Below are 18,782 nucleotides of genomic sequence, written 5' to 3'. Positions count from 1 at the left end.
CAGTCCTTTATCAACAGCAAGGCAAGCAGAAAAAAGTTATCGCATACGCTAGTGGAAGGCTTTGCAACGCAGAAAGAAATGACAGGAACTACAGCAGTATGAAACTCAAACTCCTAGCCCTTAAATGGGCAGTTTCAGAAAAGTTCAGGGGCTACCTTCTGGGGTCAAAGTTCACTGTGCTGACAGATAACAATCCACTGTGCCACTTGAACACAGCTAAGCTGGGAGCTATTGAACAACGCTGGGTAGCCCGACTCGCAGTGTTTGACTTTGAGGTAAAGCATCAACCAGGTCGATGTAACACTGCTGCAGATGCTCTGGCAAGGCAACAATCCTTTATTAATAAATATCTGAAAACAGTATCAACTGTATATTAATAAAGTATCTACATATAAAGTCAAATTTAAATTAAGCAGAAACCTAAACATCTATCAGATATTTAAATGTCAAATAAGGAAACAACTAAAGGGATGTAGCAGCAGATGTAGTAGCAGAAACTACTAACAAAGTGTTGAGAACTCTCCAACTCATTATTAAAGGAAATAATCTTCTTTGAGGCAGAAATGTGTTTGGAAAAAGTTCCAGAGTGATTTTGACTGATGATTGCAGAAGGTTATGGAAACAATACCAGAATGAATGAAAATTGTAATCAAAGCTGAAGATATTCCAAAACAATATTAGCCTGTAACCTTTTCTTTGGTGGAAAATGTATTTTTTGGACAGGTAGCGTTTATCAGAAAGGCTTAACAAGAAATGAATCAAAGTGTTGCAATGATCTGGGTAAGGTCCAGACTTTGACCTGGTCGGTGCTGAGATGAGAGAGTCAGAAAGAAAAATAGAATCAAGTTTGTGAAGATCACAAAAATCTGGCTTGCAAAGATTGTTTCATGATATGAGATACAGAACCACAACTACTCAAAGTTGCTAAAGGAATCGTTTTCTAATCTATTCAATTATGAGACAGATGTTTTTATGTTGTGAATTGGCACTATATAAATAAACTGAATTGAACTGAAAGTGTGGTGAATACATGTCTTAATGATTCTGACCCTGAACTAGAAAAAGCAGTGCTAAATATTAGTGAGTTATCAAAAGCGAAAATAAATGGGCTGTAAATGATACTTGTCACATTCCAAGTATGGATACTTACAGTGGTGTTTCAGGTCAAATATTGCAATAGTTCAGTAGTACAGTAGATATCTAATCACATTCATGTGATTAGATATCTAATCACATGAATGTGTTGGAGTCTTGTCTTGAAGGAACTGGGACTGGACTTTCACCTGCAGACAAAGCAGATTTTACTCAACCTTCTTCTTCATCTTTTTTGTTTTAATGGCGATTGGCAAACAGCTGTAAGAAACATTAAAGCCAGCAATGGGTACGGATGTTGACCACAAAACAGCAAAAAGAAAACTCAAGATTTTACTCTACAAAAGACACTGTCTTAAGAAGTCAAATTTACTGTGATAGCTTTTGCTTCCTGAGTCTTTCTACAATAATTAGACAATCTCTAATTTTATTTTCATATCACTAAGATTTTGTTTTAAGTCATTTCTCTCCACCCAGCAATTCCTGCTTTCCAAATCTCTCATCTTCTTCACAATCACATTTTCCTGTCTGATATTTCTGTACTAAGAATAATATTCTACATTGCTCTATGCTGTTGTGAAGTGCACAATTCAGAGACTGATGTCCAGACAAAAGTCAGGGAGCAAAAACAATCTTTAATACATCTGCAGAAGGAGAGCAAGAAATCCACTGCATTAGGCACAAATTAGAATCCGCTCTGAGGAACCCAGAGTTGCATAGTTACTTTATTCATCTCTCTTTACTACCGAGGCGGAGACTCAATCTTCTAAGACCAAACAAAAGAAACAAAGGAAAACATATGAAACCTTGTATGTTCATTCACTGTAATGTTTACAGGAGGTGAAAACTAAACACTCTGTCTCCATGCAGGGAAGGCCACGGGAAAAACAGCGAGTTCCCAAATAACTGTCTGGGGAAGTTCAGCAACCCTGGAAAACTTACTTCAGTAGACACATCTTGGTTCATTAGTTTGTACACCGTTTCCAGCTGCACATTATATTTATATGATACATAAAGGAACACTATTTAATATGAATAAAACTTCTTCACTTTTTAGAAAAGCCCATCTGGGGACACTTTTTGCAAATTAGCTTATGTTACAAGTGCCACAAGCATGAGTCTGCTGTTTCATTCAGTTTCTCTACTTTAATGTGTGTCTGTCCCTGTCTAATACACCTAATAAATAAACTTCTATTCAATCCACTGTGTCCAATTCTCAGTCGTGAAATAATTATCTTTTCTCTCCGGTTCCTTTCTGTTCTTCTCATTTCTCAGATCACAGACCGCCTATTTTACATTTTGTCAACACAGATATGTGGGTGCAGAGCACATGCTTCAGAAGAAATAACATCAGAAGCATGACCGTGTGCTTGTATTGTAAACAGTAATACAGTTGTGTATGGCAATATTACTCTTCACTTAGTACAAGGTTCATCAACTGATCTTTGCTCAGTCTAAACAGGTCACAAGAAGCTGCCTTGATTTGTACAGCAGCATGTTAAGCAGAACAGTATTGCTAAGGTTTGTTGTTTAGTGTGTTGCTTGATCTTCTTGTGTCTTCTTCCCTCCTCACCTGCTCATTATTGTCAATAAAAATCTGTTTTTCATGGCTCACCTGGTTAAATAAAAGTTAAATAAATAAAACATGACCTAATTGTGTAAAGAGGAACCTGGATCACACAACAAATTTATAATATGCCTGGAAGTTACTGCATAAAGTCTGGCTCAGCAGTGACTGAAGCTGACACAGAAAAGGATCTAACCCATCTGTCTGTCTTTGACTGCAGGATTCAGAGTTTTATTCTGGTTGAACAAGATCTATGTTTACACTGTCATCCATTGTTCGGTTACAACATGTCACCTTCAGGACCATCACTAGTAAGATGGAATACAATTAAGAAAACATATTCAAAGAAAAAAAAACAGCAAAAGAAGAAATTTAGTTTCAATAAAAAATTATTGGAATCACCTAAAAAAAGTTTAGATGAACTGATAACCGGTGTATGGTATTTATTTAAAGGGTATGTATCATTTCCCAGGCACATAGTACACAATAATCAGGTAACTATGTTACCTTCAGTTGTTCTAAAAGTGCTCTGTATATGAGATAACACTAAAAGTGTTTCACTTCATAATTTAACGCCTTGACATTGGGACTCTGTCTCCTGCTCTTTCTGAAACTCTGCCTTCGGGAAGTCATTGCAATATGGCTCCTGTTACGTGGCGAGGGGTACTCGGATGCTTATGCTTGCAGCAACCATGGCATGGCGGCACACAAAGGTGCAGTGGCTTTTCGATTTCCCTCAATTAAGCCTTACTGTAAAACCTGTGAGGCTGATGAAGGGACTAGTTTAGTGCTAAATTCACAACTAATAGGCAGCTCAATCAAACTGAAGGCCATCAAAGACAGTTTGGTTATTATTATATCACCAAAGCTTAAATTTGCACTTGGTAGACACATCTGTGCACAGATTGGCAGGTCTTCAGAGAGGTGACTGTGATGGACCGAGTTAAAAAACAGGAGGAGTCACAGGATATATTTAGAAAAAATAGGGTTTTTATTTTAACCCAAAAATCATAAATGAAAAAAGATAAACTGAGGTAATAAAAAAAAGGTCAAAGAAACAAAACTGAACTCAGGCAAAAGTGTAAGCAAACTAGCTGCACAAACAAACATAAGTGACCTCACAAAGAAATGACACACAGGGTTTATATACTGGCTGATCAGACCAAGACACAATAGGGGTAACTAAAGAATACAAATAACACAAAAACAAAGAGTACAGCTAAGTTTGGCTAGACTAAAGACCCAAAATTGAAAATCAAAATTAAACTTTAAGTACAAATGTTTACATAAATACAAAACTTATCTAAACAAAACTACCATATCCCCCTGCCAGCAGGAACTGGTGGTGCATTCCAATCAACACTTAAGCTTACTGGCCCCCATCTTTTGTTGACATCAGGGTGTGGCCATGGATTTGGGCATCACAGTGACTAACTAACCCAAGTGGCTGATATCAGTAAATCCTACCAATGGCTGGAAAAAGCTGGACTCAAGGACAGCACAGAGGCCCTCATCCTGGCTGCCCAGGAACAGGCCCTAAACACCAGAGCAATAGAGGCCCAGATCTACCACACCAGACAAGACCCAAGGTGTAGGTTGTGCAAGGAGGCCCCTGAGACAGTCCAGCACATCACAGCAGGGTGCAAGATACTGGCAGTTCATCCTGTAGGCATTCCAATCATTAAGCAGAGCTCTAACCTCAGCATTTTTCTGGTTTGGGTAAGAGGATACTGTCCTGGTAGTCATCTGCACACTTAGAGATGAAGCCCAGAGCAGAGGACGCATATTCCTTCAGGTCCATCTCTCTCTCTAGTTAGGGTTATTTGCTGGTGGTAGGTCCCATGTAGGGGCTTGTCCTCCCATGATGGTATCTCTGGCACCTCAACCTCCGTTCCCTGTTGTCTGAGACATTCACTGAGCACATTGTCTGTTGAGGCTTTGTCCCTGATTATTATGGATCTTAGTTGTTTCGTCCTGGACAGTGGTTCTCACACTCACTAGTCCTCTGCCTCCTTCCTTGTGGCTTGTGTACAGTCTCAGGGTGCTGGATTTGGGATGGAACCCTCCATGCATGGTTAGTAGCTTTCTAGTCTTAATATCTGTGGCTTTTATCTCCTCCTTTGGCCAGCTAATTATTCCAGCAGGGTATCTGATTACTGGCAAGGCATAGCTGTTTATCGCATTGTTTGTGACCAGCTGACCACACTTCTCTAGTCCAAATGACATCCCAATGACCGTGCTGTAGATCCTGTTGGTGTGGATCAGTGAGTCGATGTCTCGCTCACTCTTGGCATACAGCTTGATGTCATCCATGTAGAGGAGGTGACTGATGTTGGTCCCATTTTTGAGTCGGTATCCGTAGCCAGTCTTGTTGATCATTTGGCTGAGGGGGTTCAGGCCTATGCAGCACAGTAGAGGGGACAGAGCATCTCCTTGGTATATGCCACATTTGATGGGCACTTGTGCAAGTGGTTTGCAGTTGGCTTCTGGGGTGGTTTTCCACAGCCTCATTGAGTTTGCAATGAAGCCTCAGTATCATAGGCTTTGCATGTAAGTCATAGACATATATGCAAAGACTTCCCCAGTCTTTGCATGTAACCTCTCTCACTAGGGTTACTTGAGTGGTAGCATTCCAACAGATCCAAGTTTTCACCTCTCACCCATTTCCGTCTTGTTCCAGTAGCCCATTTGTCATCAAGGACCTGCTGTCACCTGATGTGGACCTTGTTTGGCCGGGCGACGTCTGAGCCGGCATGTTACGCATCTTAGAAGGGTCTTGCCTAAGGGCCCAGACTGAATTCGAACTCCGCCCTGATTACATAAGACTGATGACTTATGTAACGAGCTATCCAGTCGTGTGTGTGTATATATATATATAGTCAGATTTTAATAAACATAAATTATATTAACTTTACTTTATTTCTTTAATCTAAAATTTAAAAATTAAATTAGACTACATAATTGCCATTAAAGGCACCCACATGACTTGTAATGCAAAAAAGTTCTTCCATTACAGTTCTACAAAATACATCTATTTCAATATGGCTGATGTAACTTTTTTATCAAGAGTTTTTCCTTATGAATTTTGTTTTTATTAAGCTGATTTATTTTCTACTTCAGTTGGTGCAATTCTATAGATAATGAAAATGCAGTCACAGGAGCATCTCCAAGAATGGAGAAAGCACACTGTAATTCTTGAGATGCCTTGGATTCTTCAAGGTTTGCAGTAAGATGCTGCATATCGTCAATAAGTCTTACTGAGAGCGTCATCTTTCTGCTGTCATTTGTTGGGACAGCAGTATCAGAGCCAAGAACTCAATGATAAACAAGGCTGGTTATGTTTGGTGTGCAATTTTAAATATAGTATCCATCTATCCATTCTCCTACATGCTCAGCCCCAGTTGGGTCACCAGGGGTGCTGGTGCCCATGGTGAACAGGTGAGATGCAGGGTCACCCTGGACACGTCACCAGTCCATCGCAGTACAAAGTGTCTTCTATTTTGAATATTTCACTGGAGATGATGGTGCAAAGAAAGATTTTACATCAACTAAAGATAAACTTGAACAACAAGTGTGTATGAGGCATTTGCAAGTTTGTGTCATGGTAAAAAAGAATAGAAGAAGGTTGAAATCTGTCATTGAGTTTTGGGAAAAAATCTGTCACTGTTGCACATTTCCTAAATTTGGTGTCATTTAGCAGAGGTTATAAAGGACAACCTCTGTGAAAGAACTGCTGTAGCTTTATTATTGTAAATAACAGTTTTCAAGTTTTACACTATTTTCTTCCTTATAAATTTTTTACTTCTTCAGCATAGATCAGAGCAGTTCATTTCATTTTATCATCATTAACTCTTCTGCTTCTTCAGACCTACAAACAACATTTGACAGTATTTCATTTTTTTACACACGCATATGTTTCAATTTAGCTTGTTCTGTTGTCTCAAAATTGCCAAAAGATTATGGGCATGTGTCAATTTTATCCTGGTTGAATAAAGTTTAAGGAAGGGAAGAAGTTGTTCTATTCACCACTCTCCCTCTTGGATGGGAAATTAAAGCTCACCGACTGAGACATCCTGAACTATTATTTGACCACATAGGCGGTCCTCGTCTGATTGGCACTCTGGGCAAAGAACTTGCAAACCTTTCCTGTCCTAACCGAGTTAAGGAACTAGTTGACCTTCTTATTGGTGTGTTTGAAGTCAGGGGTCGCTAGCTCCCTCAAAACACTATACTTATTTTACTTAAAGGGAAGAAAAAGACTGAATCCGAATAAATGCCTTATGGTTGAACATATGGAGAGATTTAAATTGAATGGCTCACTGATAATCAATGTTCATGAATAAACATCCAGAAACACAAATGATTGAGCCATTGAAGCAGAAAACTCTGAATGTGTCCCAGCAGATATAAAACCTGACCCCCATCTGTGTCCAACATCAGAGAGACGTTCCGAAATGAAAAAAAAAACAACTGGTAAGTAATCAAAAAGAAGCTCGGTCCTAACAAGTTCACCCAAAGGATCGTCAGACCGACGATGAAACCTTAGCTCCACACACTAACACACAAAATAGCAAAATAACAGAGAACAGAGCCATAAATGACAGCATGTCCAGAGAGTAGCTCCTGGAAACCTTTTTATATCTCTCATTGCTGATGTTTTATTCAATCAGCCAGCGATGACACTGTGACCTCCCAAACAGTGGAACATGGAAATGGGCTCCATTTCCCATCACCCTTCACTCCTATCCCATCAGTAGACCAATTGGCACACACCAAGCAGAAGCCTTCTGGAAAAAAGAATATGACATTGAATGGTTGGTGATGATCAAACTCCATGCTTCATTAGAACAAATGGACTCAAATGGCAGAAGTAGTCTATCCACTGAATGTGTTCACTGGAGGAAACTGGAGCTGGAACATCTAAATCATATTCTGCTACATTATGCATGAACCAGAAATAAGCTAACTGAAGCTCAGTTTGAAACATGATGCCAGTTCTGATTACTTAACTTTCTCTCCAAAGAATCTAAATGTAACCAAAGTTACATTTGATTGGAAGGTTTAGAAACATGCCGAACATCATGTTCGGCATTAGATTTACATACTAATTTCTGAAAGTATGTAAATCTGGTGTAATATGAGCACAAGTTCCATTCACAAATATTCTGTGTTTGTAAATGAGACTGCATCATTGTGTTGAATTCTAACTTTGCAAATTAAAGTGTCTGAAAATGCTATCTTTGTGCATCCATTGAAAATAATCTATGGATGCACAAAAAAAAGATTTGTTTTTTTTTTCTTTAAGTAACTACACAATTTATTATTTTTAATTTAAGGTATTTTTTTTACAGATTCACATCAAAAAACTGCACTCTAGTTCCCAGCCAAAGGGTACAGGTGCAATGTGGGATGGGTGTTGGCCGGAGCTGGAACTGTGGTAATCTGACACTTGGTCATAGAAGCTGTCTCGTGAATCACGGAACGTCACCTCTCTGATGGGAAAGGAGCTTGAGTTGGTGTATGAGGTTTGGTCTAGAAATAGTCAAACTCACCTCGATGCACACTTCAGACACTGGAAATATCTCCTTGAAAGGGGTTGGACACTTTCCTTCTGGACTCTGCGTCTCTCACCAGGGACTCTGGAGTTGTCCCGAGTGAGAGATGCAGAGCAAGACTGGGGATACCTTCTGCCCCCATCTTGCTGGATGAATCTTGTGTTCACACCAGTTAATTAGAGTGTAGCATCCCTTTCCTTTTATATGACCAATTCAGACTACCTACACCTATTGGAGTCTTGGAGGGGGTGCTAAAGAGTGCCCCTCCTGTGAACTTCCTTGTTCTGCTAGGGAACTTCAACTCTTATCTGGACTATGATAGTGAGACCTGGAGGTGTGTGGTTGGGAAGAATGGCCCCACTGATCTGATGCTGAATGGTGTTCTGTTATTGGACATCTGTTTTCATCACTATGTTCAAGCACAAGGGTATTCATATGTCTTCTTCACACTAGGATGCACTAGGTTTCAGTTTGATGATCAACTTTGTTGTCTCATCTGATTTGCAGCCGCAGGTAAAGAGAGGGAATGTGCTGTCCACTGAAAACTATCTGGCGATGAGTTGGTCCCACCACTGACGATGTGGAATGTTAAGCTGAAGAAGGAGTTCCATTGGATCTTTTTGGTATATGGGACTGTGGAAGCAGTTGATGAATACCAGCAATTTAAGCGGCATGCAGCTCAGGTGATTACTGAGGCAGGATGAGTTTGGAGACGTCATGGAGAATGACTTTGGTAGCTTTGAGTTGATTCTGATCCACCATCTCTAGAAGAAAAGCAATGCACCACCAAAAATGTTTATAATGGGATTGAGTTGACGCTAACTTCAACTCAAAAGGTGGTCAAAATACTTTGAAAAGGACAACCGAGGGGAGGGTTAGGGTGCATGTCAACTATGGGATACAATTTTTTTCAGGGGTTCTGGAGAAGAAAGTCCACCAGATAGTCGAATCTTGGATTTACAGACAGCATTGCAGTTTTCATCTTGGTCATTGAACACTGACTAGCTCTATATCATCAGCAGAGTCCTGGAGGGGGCTTGGGAGTTGATCTAGCCAGTCTGCATGTGCTTAGTGGACTTGGAGGAAGGGTTTGACATATTGGGGAACACTATCCCAAGGTGGAGGAGTTCTAAGTATATTGGGGTCTTCAGTCTTGTTTACAAATGAGAGAAAAATGGAGCGGGAGATTTATAAGACTGGTGTGGCATCTACAGTGAAGCTAGTGTTGTACCAATCTGTGGTGGTGAAGATGAAGCTGAGTCAAAAGGTACTGGTGAATCTACATTCCTAACTCATCTATTGGCATGAGATCACAAAGCCAAAAATGATTTTTTCCTGGATGGTGTCTGATCTCTCCCTTAGAGATAGGTTGAGAAACTTGGTCATCCACGAGGGAGTCGGAGTAGAGTTGCCACTTCTCCACGTCAAGAGGTGCCAGTTGAGTTTAAGATGCCTGCTGAATGCAGTGTTCTGATCTATCCCACTAGGACAAAGTCCAGAGGAGGGACTTTGTTTGTCGGCTGGGCTGGGAAGGCCTTGGGATTCCCCGGAGGAGCTGGTCCAAGCGGCTGGTAGTTGATACTTCCTAGACTGCTGCCCACCCCCAACCTTTCCCGGATAAGCTGAAGAAAATGGATCCTTCAGTGACTTCCCTTCACTCAGCCACAAAAACTACACTATATCCAATATTCAGTTGTCCGTCTACTTATCTACACTCTCCAGGAACCACATTACCCATTTTTAACTGGTGCACCATTTATCACTGACCCAATATTAAATACTCATCTACACAGCCCTAAATAACTTTGCCCTCTCATATCTCATTAACCTTCATCATCACTCTTAATTCTCACCAGTTTATTCCTATGGACTCTAACCTCCTGACTCCCATCAGAAACCTGGGGACTAAGACTTTCTTGCCACCACTCTTTTACTCAAAATATCAGGAAGCAGGAGAGATCAGGAGTATACTTTTTAGTAACAGTCAACTGGAGTGGTATACTTCCAGGTCTTCCAAAAGAGATTTAGCGTTTCACTGAAGTGGCAAAGCTCTCAAACTGTTTTTGTTCTGCCCAATTAGTGCCTCTGTGGGCATTTACAAATTTATTTGGTCACACATTGCAGTATTTTTGGATCAATTTTTTAGGCTGCAATTTTTCAAAGTGGAATATCAGCTTCTTAATTAGCATTGGTCATATTTACACGTCACAATCATTTCATGGAAATGTTGAGATGCAAGTAAGTTAGTTTGTAAATCTAAAGTTTGACAAGGATGACTAACAGTAAATTGCATCCTCTTTCATTTCTTCCACTAAATGGAGTCAAGGAACATTGCAATCATTTCCCAGGGAAATTTTATTAGAACTCCCACATATTTACTCTAAGACAGGGATCGATAAAACCATACAGGTGTTGGTATAGAGGAATATTTACTGTCAAAACATTCAGCAAGAAGCAACAGCCTTCACTTCTTCTCCAGGTTGCTCAGGGAGAAAAGGAGCGGCTCCCTGCTCAATGCGTAGCCAAGAACAGGACAAAGTGCAGCCTGTTGTGGAAATTTCAGTTGAAGACTGCATGGCTGTGAGGGGACGATGAAGGGAGAAGAGTGTCACTCTGTGAGTCCAAGCTTCTTCTTCAGGGACTCTGGCATCTCTGGAGGCGGCGGGCGGGGCAGACGGAAGTACACCTTCACAGAGTCATAAATGAACCACTGCAGGGCAGTCAGAGTACCAATCATGATGATACGGGCAACAAGACCTTTCCATACACCTGAGAGAGACAGACGCACATCAGGAGATTGGAACATCACAGAATCTGGTCAAAACTGTTCTAACAGTAGCTTATTCACCAAGGAGTCAGTAAGACCCCATTGAACTAATTGGTTGTCTGCCCCCCAGACTGGCTGCACTGGGAGTTCCTGTCTGATGGCCAGGTTGCCAGTGCAGCAGGTGGGCTGGGGAGCAGGTGGACTGCTCTCACACGCCAATGACTCAAGCACCTCCAACTGTACAGCCAGAAAGCTGCTGAGGAGCTCTGCTCATAGAGCAGCGCCCTCCAGAGGTGGATCTAAGGAGCGTGCTGAAAGGTTGGACTGCCAACTCATGTTGATACAAACCTTTAGGTCCCAGCCTCTTGAGGACCTGAGCAGCTGTGCTGCCTTTCTCCTTGTTCAGCACAGACACCACAGAGTCAGCTGGATGTGACACAATGGCACAAAACACACCAGCTGCAACAAGAAAAGAGGCGAGAAGAGCATGAGTGGCAGCTAAACAACATCTACATCACTGTGAAGGTCTTGTTCAGAAACAATGTGCCCTACAAATGTTGTGATGTTTCTAGAATCCTTTCAATGTGCAAGTGCTTCAAGCAATGCAGCTGCTGTTTTGTACCCTGATTACAGTTAACTGAAAGCAGCACAGACTAATCAGCTTTAGCTATAAAAAGTATGATCAAACTATAAGAGCTGTAGAGCACCGACTTGTTCATATGCTTGGGATGATGGACACTCACCAATGTAGCCGGCCACAAAGGTGACGACGAGTTGCTCAGATTTGCTGCACTCGCTGCGGGGCTTAGGAACAACATACTTGTAAAGAAGCTCTACAGTACGCTCGAAGCAGGCAAACTTCATCATGGTGTAGGGGATCTGCCTCATCCACAGGGGTACCACACCCTTATAAAACCTGGCCAGATATCAAGCATCAGGTTTACTGATGAGCACTAAGAAAACACTGAAATGACAGCAAACTTTTTCATAATCCTAAAGTCTGTGTTAGTACGAGCTCCAATTGAAGCACAAGAACATTTAGTTTCATCACCATTTTATGATTGCACTATAAATAGACTGATAACTATCTGCCCCCCAGACTGGCTGCACTGGGAGTTCCTGTCTGATGGCCAGGTTGCCAGTGCAGCAGGTGGGCTGGGGAGCAGGTGGACTGCTCTCACACGCCAATGACTCAAGCACCTCCAACTGTACAGCCAGAAAGCTGCTGAGGAGCTCTGCTCATAGAGCAGCGCCCTCCAGAGGTGGATCTAAGGAGCGTGCTGTGACCACATATTCCAACTGAAAAAGTGTTCTCACCAAAGAAAAGGTGTGTACTTACGCCCAAAGTCCTTCCTCTGCAAACATCTTAGGGACACCCTGTCTGAGGGTGTTAGCGTAGCCAGGCTGAGTCTGGATTCGAACCTTTACAGCCTCCATGGGAGCCAGAGCAATGTCAGCGAAGAACTCTGCGCTAGCTGAAGCAGCCAGGTACAGCGATGTCCTCCATAAGTAGGCATTTTCCTGGTTGGTGAGACCACAACTTCAGCTGTCAGCTGCATGTTTAAAGCTAACGACCAGACAAATGTTTGTTGATCCCCATAATTAAGATTAGAGAGGTTATCCCAGACTCAGGAATAACCTCTGGAGAGAGTTAACCATCAACCCTTTTTCACATTGACTGAAATCAAGGTGCATATATCTGCACTATAGGCAGGGTGTTTGGATAAAGGTATCAACAAGAGATTGGCTGAGCTTGCCTTCTTAACAGTGGTCACCTTACTTATTTTAGAACATGAGCAATAAATTATTCTGCTGATGAATAGAGTAATCTAAAAAAATTAAAAACTTCTATAATAAAATACTGGTAAATACTGCCACTGGCCCAAATTTTCATCTGTGCATTCCTTACAATTACTTTACTGTAGCTTAGGAAGTAATTAAAACAGTATGGTGACAAAGATGCTGACGAAAAAAATTAATATTCCAGTTTTTAGTTTCTGTGTTCATCTTCAGTCAATTTAATTGACTCTCACTTTGTTTTGTTCACATGGATCGCTTTTGCATCCATGTGAAGAGATCTTTGTCACCTTCGACATACACAGAAACATCAGCCAGCTGCAGGATGTGTTCCGTCACTCATTTATTGTAACCGGGATGGTGGGAAAATTATTTTCTGGTTTGTCTGCAAAGCTACACTGAAGCTAAGCTCCAGCTACGGTGCAGGAGCGCTGCGTTCTGTCTGTCTGCATGTGCCTTAGCAGGCTGTGCCTCTGCTCCACCTGTATTCATACACCCACTGTTCTCTCCAAACCAGCTGTTCAGCAGACAGCGGCGCCAGTCCATTTAAGGATGCCCCGAAAAACATCAACAACCCGGACATGTCCGGGGAAAAGATGTCGCTTGGTCACTATATGTTATGCTATTAGCACTTAGCATTCATCAACAACTTCCATCCATCCATTTTCCGGTCACCCTTCTCCCTAACGGGGTCAGGAGGTGCTGGTGCCTCTCCAGCTGCGTTCCGGGCGAGAGGCGGGCGTCACCCTGGACAGGTTGCCAGTCTGTCGCAGGGCAACACAGAGAGACAAACAGGACAAACAACCATGCACACACACACTCACACCTAGGGAGAATTTGGAAAGACCAATTAACCTGACAGTCATGTTTTTGGACTGTGGGAGGAAGCTGGAGAACCCAGAGAGAACCCACGCACGCACAGGGAGAACATGCAAACTCCGTGCAGAAAGACCCGGGCTGGGAATCGAACCCAGGACCTTCTTGCTGCAAGGCAACAGTGCTACCAACTGTGCCACTGTGCAGCCCCCTCATCAACAACTTATTGGCAGAAGTGAGTGTTGCAAAAACAATATGTATTATTTTTTCAAAGCTAAATGGTAAAACAAGCTTTGAGGCAGATAATTTGCCTCAAGGTTTTAATAATAGAGGTATTTGAGTCATTCCATGAATCGTCAGCCTTGGTATCTGGGAAGGGGACGTGAGGTTGTGTGAAGGGAGCAGATATCAGAACTGAGAGCCCCCATTGAACTCACCTCCCCCAACATGTCACTGTAGAAAATCTTGAACACCTCATAGAAGCCAAACTTGCACAGTCCCTGCATGGAGTAGCCAATGAAAGTAGGGGCCCAGCCCTTCGCTAGACCTCTCACACCATCCTCCCGAATAGTCACTGAAAAGCCATTGCCGATGCTCTTGTATTTATCTGGATTCACCTGAGGAGAAGAAGATATGCAGTGATCACCAAGGCAACATAGGAAGAAAATGTTTGGAAATCGTTATGAAGTACTTTTATTTTTGGAACCTGCTGTCACATGTAAGTGTTGCTGTGAAGTCCCACATGCCTTCAGCTGTCTCACCATGTCTTACTGAGACAAATTTGTTTATCAAGATTGAAAACTGCCAATGGTCACACATTGCTTTAAAACCAGTTCAATTTAATCCTAAAATCATTGTTCTGACAGCTTTTATATAAATCTGACTTACATTCTGAAGTGAGTGGGGTCTCTTGCATCTCAAAGTTTTGCAGAATATGCTTACATTACTGAACACTTGGGGAAGTCGTTCACTTCTCCAATAGTTAGCTTTTGGTCCCATACAAACCTGCATACGGCACTTGACAAGGTCGAGGGGCACCACTGCGGTGTGTGTGAGGCCGCAGCTCAGGATACCACCAAAGCCGCACAGGGCATAGTACTTGGAGGAGCCAAACTCGCAGCTGACATCCTCTGTGGTACAAGGGAGGGACACGACACACATGCAGCATGCCAGGTCACATGCAATACAGGAAAAATAATCACAAAATATACAGGGTTATGATGGAAGAGTCTCAGCAGCTGGGAAACTGAAACCATTCCTAATTATTGCTTCCATCAATGGTATGAGCTCAGTGCTAGGACTCTTCCAGCATAAACTCTGCCACCAACATGCAAATATGCATTAGGATCACTCAAAAGAAGATAAAAAAAAACAATCACTGTACAGAATCAACCACCATGGAGATGGTGAATATAATTGTTCTTTAAATTGATTCAGTCTTTGTTTTCCAAATTAAAATGTAGCTGTTGTTTTCTTCCCAGACAAACTGAACAGGTCCTTCCTTCAAAAGAGCAATGTGCAGTTTTAGTTCACTCAGAACTAAAAACTGCTGCTTCATTAAAATGTTTTATGTAGATTTCGATGCATCACCAAGTTAGAACATTACCTCAACTGTTATTTCATTTATTCATTTACCTGAAGTCCACATAGTTATAAAAATTAAAGATGCATTTCTGTTCATTTGGTCAACTCAGACCTCGGGAAGGTCATCCAGAAGACCAGCAATGCGAACTGAGACATGATAGCCTCTTATTAGAAAATTAAGGTCAAGGCAAGCAGAGTAATGTGTGCGATTAAGTCAAATTTTGCTCTGTATTTAACAAGTCATAAAACACATTTGAGCAGTCAAACATCTCCAGCAATGACTTAGGAAAGCAAAAATGTACACACTGTATGCTTGGAATAGATTTTTGTTGTTGTACCTTTTAGCAGTACAAATGCCTAAACAGTGACCAGTCCCATCATTTTGGATGTCAAAGTTACGACACAGGGCGTACTGTCCCACTTGTCAGCTTATAACCTGCGCTCTTGAACCCTTATGTGCGTGTTGAGTGAGTCCACATTCATAGAGGGGCGTAGGGTACACTTCAATTATTGGGACCAGACCAAAGAGCCACACCAGTCAATGTAACAGGTCTTTTTTGTCCAGAGAATTTCTTGCAAACAGTGGATAAATCACCCATCAGCAAATCACAGTAGAGCAACTAAAAACCGGAGGATTTAAGAAAACTTAACACAAACACCAATTATGTTCCCTATGAATCTTTCGTCTTCAAATAACAGATACAATACCCGGTCATATTTTAAAATTTTCTGTCAAGGGTTTTTTTTTTACTCAAAAACACAGCAGACTGCTGGTGGACGACCCTACCCCAGACTTAGGTTTTCTGTGGGGAACTATACAGCAAGAAGGTATTTGTTTTGAATCTCAATCTAGGCTCTTTTTGAATTATGTTTCCATATGGGTTAGGGTAGTGCAACTACCCTAACCTCCCTTTTAAGCAGTTTTCACTAAATTTTATGCTTGGGCATGAAGATGTGCATGCATCATTGTGTCCTGTGTCCAAGTGTTGACCTGAGATGGACTGGAGATCTGTCCTTGATGCACCCTACATCTCACAAGCGTCTCACCACAAGGATAAACAAGCAAACAAAAGAGACAAAGTTTGGAGTTCCAACATCAATTGAGAATCACTAAAGCATAAGTAAATCTGCCAGTGTAGGAAATGTGTTTAAATAATTTAATTTAGCCATTAAATGACATTGTAGTTCACTGAAAAAAAACACCTGCATGACACTGAGTGAAAAGTCTCAATCTGGCCTCATTTTACCAGAAGAAAATCCAGTGTGCTATCCCATACCAACCTATCCATTTGAACATTGGAAGGTTTGTTTTTATTTCTTACATGTGTAATTATCTCCACTTTCAAAACATACTTCAATGACAAACTGTAAAATTCCCACACTTTCTACACGGGTCGGCTCCGCTGACCCCTGCAGTACAACACAGGGTTTTATTGAATCATGCAGTGATATCGTCACGTCAACAAAATGTGATCAGAATTAAAACAAAAAACAACCTCCATCATGCAGATTGATGCTTATTAACAGAAAGGTGGAGGGGCTGGCGAGGATGAAGTTACGTTCAAAAGTTCAAAAAAAAAAAAGAGCCACTGCAACAGACCTGCATTCTGCATTTGACCAGGTCGAGGGGAACAACAGCTGTGTGTGTGGTGCCACAGCTCAGAATCCCACCAAAACCACACAGGATAAAATACTTCTGAGAGCCGAACTCACAACTGTCTCCCTCTGAAGAAACAAAGGTGAGGTATTAAAAATGGAGCACTTCTGCTCAGAAAGGGGAAACAAAGTAGAATTCAATACACCTAATTAAGAGTTTTGGACATACTGATGAGGATCAACATGATGTATATTTACCCTTGTCATCTGCTACAGTACTTGAAACTTAAGATTGGAGATAAAACTTACCACCAAAATATTACTACCTGTGATGCAATTAATAAGAGGACTGTTTGTACTATGCTGAACACACCAAAGGTCAAATGCATTTAAGGTCCTGTTCGAGATAAATAATTACCATCCCAGTTCTTCGCAAAAATGTTTTAAAGCTCATGTCCAAGAAATAATGAGTAATTTGCAGCCCCTACAGTCATTTGTCCTTCGTTGTCCTCGGCATACAGTCTGGCCACAGTAGAGGCCTGATGTCAAATCGCTCCAACAATGAAACATTTAATTGTTTTAAGACTAGTAAAGCAGAAATTGGGCATTAGTTAATCAGTAAATAAAGAGACCATTAATAGGCTACAGAGTAAACCATGTATTGTAAGGGCGAATCTATAGCTAGCGTGGCTACGGTTAGCTCTGCTGCTAACCAGCCGGTTTACCGTCTGCTGTTGCAGCTGCTGCCAGTCTGCGAGGCCGTTGACCATTGAGGTTCTGTTGGGGTTCTTCCACTTTCTGGAGGCTGAACAGAGGGGCGCTGAACGGGTTGGCTCTTGCCAGCTGCGTCAGAGAGGTCGGGTACATGGTGGCGGAGCAACGCTACAGAGATCAAAATGCACACCATTAGCTTATGCTAACTCGTAATTTAATCCTTCACCGACAACCAAAAGCAAGGGATAAAAAGTCATTGGGACATGAATGTACACCAGACCTAATGCACCATATATGTACTTGGATGTCGTCTTAAATGCAGAGATCGGTTTGTCTGCAAATTTATACCGGCCTGTCTTTTCCTCATTCAGGCTCCAAAAGGATACGCTAAGCTAACTCAATAGGGCTGACCAAGGTTATAGTCCCCTTTTACTCCAGCCCTCCTTCTCACACATAGACACACATAATTCGAATACACTAAGCAGAAAACACATATGTTATTCTTCCCGTAATGTTCCCGTGATGTTCTATTTAATATAAAGGATTTATAACAAGTAAATAAACTTACTTTCAGTGTATCAAGATGGCGCCTCCGCTTTTCCGCAGCCGGCTGCTTGGAGAGAATTGATGACCTCGCGGTAAATCAATTTGTCCTCTCACTACGTCATCAAACCCACTGGGCGTGATCGCTCCCTTCTTTGTCCAATAGGACAACGGTTTATATATGCCCCTCATAATATTTGGACAAATCACAGAACAGCGCCGACAAAATTAGGGCGGTTCTTCTGGCGACCTCAGAATGACTTTCAAACGGATTGGCTTTGCACTTTGGCTTCTGTCCCAGCAAAGTTATTCTCTTATCACCCACGAACAAACTAAAAAAAAAAAGTTATAAAAATTGGGGGTGTCCTGAATATTTAGCAATTGTTAAAAAAAAAGAGAGTCAAACACAGAAAAGCACATTCATACATATGAATACCATGTGTAAAATGGTTGGGGTCACACTGCCACCCACTGGGTATCTGGCAAAACAACGCTACCTGTCAAGGACAACAAAAATCGCTAAGGTCCCCTCCCTCTCCTATTATTGAGCTGAGGTGTGCTCTCTTAAGTGTCTGTACAGGAAGTGCCCTTTTGACAGTGTGCAGCGACCAGGAGAAAGTGTCTGCTATGTGGACCCTGAGGAACATTAGGTGTGTGACAATCTCCACAGCAGGGTTCTGGATGTTGAACAGGGTGTGGACATGGTGTTTCCTCCTGAAGTTGATCATCAGTTCTTTGGTTTTTCCCACAT

At 41.7% G+C, this 18,782-nt stretch overlaps 1 protein-coding gene and 2 non-coding genes across 4 annotated transcripts; all 3 read right to left on the bottom strand.

The window, feature by feature from the left end:
* Positions 1 to 10,551: 10,551 nt before the first annotated feature.
* Positions 10,552 to 18,155, bottom strand: slc25a3a (solute carrier family 25 member 3a). 2 transcript variants are annotated; one of them, XM_055024245.1, is made up of 8 exons: positions 18,057 to 18,155; positions 17,500 to 17,656; positions 16,779 to 16,903; positions 14,032 to 14,211; positions 12,321 to 12,502; positions 11,725 to 11,897; positions 11,330 to 11,440; positions 10,552 to 10,983 (listed from the first exon to the last, which is right to left on the bottom strand). In XM_055024245.1, the coding sequence occupies exons 2-8, from the start codon at positions 17,639 to 17,641 to the stop codon at positions 10,823 to 10,825; spliced, it is 1,074 nt and encodes a 357-aa protein (XP_054880220.1). In that variant the 5' UTR covers positions 17,642 to 17,656; positions 18,057 to 18,155; the 3' UTR covers positions 10,552 to 10,822. The 2 variants fall into 2 exon arrangements, with proteins under 2 accessions (XP_054880220.1, XP_054880221.1); XM_055024246.1 differs by lacking the exon at positions 16,779 to 16,903 and adding an exon at positions 14,600 to 14,724.
* On the bottom strand, positions 11,096 to 11,294 carry LOC129354778 (small nucleolar RNA SNORA53). Its single transcript, XR_008605197.1, has one exon. It is a non-coding gene; the product is annotated as a small nucleolar RNA SNORA53 (small nucleolar RNA).
* Positions 12,065 to 12,263, bottom strand: LOC129354779 (small nucleolar RNA SNORA53). Its single transcript, XR_008605198.1, has one exon. It is a non-coding gene; the product is annotated as a small nucleolar RNA SNORA53 (small nucleolar RNA).
* Positions 18,156 to 18,782: the final 627 nt, after the last annotated feature.

This window comes from Poeciliopsis prolifica, unplaced genomic scaffold, assembly GCF_027474105.1.
Source record: "Poeciliopsis prolifica strain line A6 unplaced genomic scaffold, Auburn_PproV2 SCAFFOLD117, whole genome shotgun sequence".
NCBI lineage: Eukaryota > Metazoa > Chordata > Actinopteri > Cyprinodontiformes > Poeciliidae > Poeciliopsis > Poeciliopsis prolifica.
This window is presented reverse-complemented; position numbering and strand designations above follow the sequence as displayed.